The sequence below is a fragment of the Gadus macrocephalus genome, chromosome 19, assembly GCF_031168955.1.
Source record: "Gadus macrocephalus chromosome 19, ASM3116895v1".
NCBI lineage: Eukaryota > Metazoa > Chordata > Actinopteri > Gadiformes > Gadidae > Gadus > Gadus macrocephalus.
Window position 1 is genome coordinate 14,255,671 of NC_082400.1, and position 3,750 is coordinate 14,259,420.

The 3,750-nt window shown below is 41.9% G+C and overlaps 1 protein-coding gene across 1 annotated transcript; it reads left to right on the forward strand.

Annotated features, from left to right (window-relative positions):
- The first annotated feature begins 1,045 nt into the window (after positions 1-1,045).
- On the forward strand, positions 1,046-2,473 carry LOC132448045 (E3 ubiquitin-protein ligase TRIM47-like). Its single transcript, XM_060039105.1, has 2 exons — positions 1,046-1,274; positions 1,380-2,473. The coding sequence occupies exon 2, from the start codon at positions 1,382-1,384 to the stop codon at positions 2,471-2,473; it is 1,092 nt and encodes a 363-aa protein (XP_059895088.1). The 5' UTR covers positions 1,046-1,274; positions 1,380-1,381.
- The last annotated feature ends 1,277 nt before the right edge of the window (positions 2,474-3,750 follow it).

Sequence of the window (3,750 nt, forward strand, 5' to 3'; positions counted from 1 at the left end):
CCTAAAATGTCCACAATACAAATAATTAACTCAAAGAATGATGAGTCAAATCAGCTCCAATTATTATTGCCAATTATGAAAAGTTTCCCTCAGCTTACCCCACAGAGCCACTGCTGTCCAGAGATGAGTTCACAGTGAAATGCGTACTCATTCTCTACATCAGGGGTCCCTCTCTTATGGACTTGTTCGTTAATCTTCAACATCTCAAAGGTTTTTGAGGCACCCAGGCCAGCCCACGGAAAATGTGGAGTTTGGGACTCGGCCATAACCCAATTATCAAAAGAAGCCATACCATTATGCATTAGTACTTAAAGATATTGAAGTAACTATACATTTTGTCAGATAAATTAAAATGACCACGGACATTGTGTTTATTACCAAAAATAATAAAAGTTTGGTTGATGAATCATTTGGTTAAACCACTAAGTATCCATCGGGGGGCGTGCGAGGAGACTAGGAGACACTCGCTGGTGTTGCTAGGTCACAACCTTCAGTTTGGACATGGAACTGCTAGTCAAGTCATCTCATTCTTTAATGGGTCCATGATCTCACTATTATGTGCTATATATTCTAAACAGAATTATACAGGAGCTAATTCCGACCAAGTTATTTGACATTTGGCATTCTAGAAGTTCTAAAAGCAATGGCAATCCAAACCATACAGTTGTTAACAATTCATTTAATATGCCGGCTTATAAATTCTGAATTTTCTAGGTAAACCTACTTTTAATTCAATGGAACTAACCGCCACTCTGACTGATGGTGAACTTGTTGGTCTGGTTGTTCGTCTTCTCTACCCTGAGGCAGATGACTCAGCTGTTTTATGAGGTTATAGTCTGAGAGGTAAGCCGTATATAACTACCAATGTTAATCAATATCAAATAACAACCATAATAGCCCATATAACCTGAGCACACAGGGAGAGGGTTGTTCTTAATCCTGATCAGTTAGTCAAAAAACACGTCTAAATCACAAGCATTTCTTTTTTTCCCGAGCTCTCCGTCTCTGCCTCTTAAAGGTTGACTTATTTTAAAGCCGCAAAGAAGAGAACACACAGCGAATATGATGTAGCCGACACAGTACCTGAATGCGCCAACATTCCAGGTGTGGAAGGAGGAAGGAGTTAGGGGAGGAGCGGAGAGAAGGTCCTGTTCAGGAAACGAAACTTAAGGTTCAAAGAAACTAAAGCCACCCGACGTGGAAGCAGTTCTCTCTTTCAGGAGAAAAATATCAATATTTGGAAGAATAGTTTGACAGACATAAACCACAACAAGGTGAGTAAAACAGCACAACTTTGAGATTAGTTAAAACCTCTCTTCCCGTTATGGAATTAGAAATATATAATTGCTCAAGACATAAACCTTGTCGTCTGTGTCTAGGAATGGCCTCTGCCAACACTTCCTGTTTGGAGAACTTCTCATGTTCCATCTGTCTGGATGTGTTCAACAGCCCCGTTACCACCGCATGTGGACACAACTTCTGCAGAACCTGTATTACTAACTTCTGGGATCTACACGTTCAGTACAAATGTCCGGTTTGCAATGAGCTTTTTCACACAAGACCTGATTTACGGGTCAATATCCTTTTATCAGAGACGGTTGAACAGTTAAGAAGCTCTGTTCGAGTAAAAGAGCAGCCATGTGTTCGACCAGGAGAAGTTCCCTGTGACATCTGTACCGGGACCCAGCTGAAGGCCGTGAGGTCCTGCCTTGTGTGTCTTATCTCTTATTGCCAAACCCACCTGGAGCCACATCAGAGAGTCGCAGGCCTGAAGAAACATCGGCTGGTCGAGCCTATGGACCGCCTGGAAGACAGGATGTGCAAGAAACACAATCAACTACTGGAGCTCTTCTGCAGGACTGAACAGGTGTCCGTCTGTCAGTTCTGCACAGAGACAGACCACAAGTCCCATCCTATTGTTCCTCTAAAGGAGGAATATGAAGTGAAGACAGCACAGCTGGGGAAGATAGAGGCTAAAGTTCCACGGATGATCCAGGAGAGAAAACTAAAGATTGAGGAGATCGAAGAGGTAGACAGACAGATAGCTGATGTTGGGCAGGTCCTCACTGTTCTGATAAGCTTTGTTGAAAAGTGGCGGGATGATTTCAACAAAACAGGAGAGAATCGGAAATCTACAAAGAAACAGGACCTCGTCCATGAGCTGGAGAGGGAAATAGAAGATCTGACCAATAGAAGCTCAGAGGTGAAGCAGCTCTCACAAACTAAAGACCACCTCAACTTCCTTCAGGCCTTCAGATCCCTGAAGGATCCTCCACCCACCAGGGACTGGACGACGGTGGAGGTCTGTCCTCCGTCATCCATAGGGACCTTTTGGAGATCCCTGGATCAGCTGAAGGTGACACTGAACATGGACACTGAACATGTGACTCGGGATCCTTATACAGCTCATCCCGAGATCATCCCGTCTGAGGATGGGAAACAAGAACATCATGGAATAGGTATGAAACTCTGAAACAACTCTAAGAGATTTACACATAATCTATGATTGATTGATTGATTGATTTATTGATGATGTTTATTTTGTGTAATGTCACACAAGTGGCCCATCCCACAGAGGATTACAAGACATATACCGATATAACTGCACGAAGACTGTAGTACATACACAATACACTATACAAGACAATGCAATACTTCCGGCACCGGATGTACACACTAAATATAAATCTACACATTCCTTCTAGCCCATGCCTTTTCAATAAAGTCAGCAATCACAAATGTTGTATATGTGAATAGCCAAGCTAACATATCTGTGTCACGCATATAATGAATTTCTTTTAGATGGACTTTATTGAATAACCTAAGTCGCAAATCATGATAAAACAGACAATACAAAATAAAATGAATTTCATTTTCAATTCCATTAAGCTCACAAAAGTTACACAGTCTATTCTCCTCGCTGGTGCCCACCCACTGGCCTTATTCAATGTGTAGAGGGAGTATTCCTGACCGAATCTGAGCACATAGAGACCCCTTTCTCTTCTCAGTTGTAAAGAATGTCGTTTTCTATACCAAACATGTTTAATTTAGAAAACCAACTCTCCTTTTTAAAGGACACTAGTTCTTTAGACATTGTAAAATCCATTTAAACGTTGTCAGTAAAAACTAAAAACATTCTCACAACCACGTCCCACACATAGATCATGCACCTCACTTGCCCCTGCTCCAATTGTATGCATGTCACAATCAAACACCTTTTTGGACAATCTATTGTCATCCATCCTCAAGAGTCTGTTACACAACCTCATCACACAGACACTCCGGCGCTCCCTACAAGAGTCCCAACCCATGTGTCCAGTAGTCAGTGCCGCTGCTAGCTATTTTGGGGCCCTAAGCATAACTCCTTTATGCCCCCCCCCCCGAAAAAAAGAATTGGTTTCTGCCAGTTTAACATTTTATTAAAACGCAAAAGTTAAATCTACTTTGTAAACACAGTTCACAGAACAGCCAAAACATACATACAGTACACACAAGTATTGGAATGTCCAAAATCTTTTAAATTAAATAGTTATCCATAAATACAAACTTAAAACCAGAAGTATACAGAATTATTTTTATTTTTTTGGGGCCCCCCTCAGGACTTGAGGCCCTACGCGCAGCGCGTAGTGCGCGTTATGGGAGCGGCGGCACTGCCAGTAGTAGCTGGTATCGCAGCGAATTTAGGAACACCCATAAAATATCTGATGGCCCTCTTTTGGATTTTTTCACTCCCGGGATAGTTTTTATAAC

Bases quoted from the DNA above. Each gene is read 5' to 3' on its own strand.
- LOC132448045 (XM_060039105.1), top strand. From the start codon at position 1,382: ATGGCCTCTGCCAACACTTCCTGTTTGGAGAACTTCTCATGTTCCATC.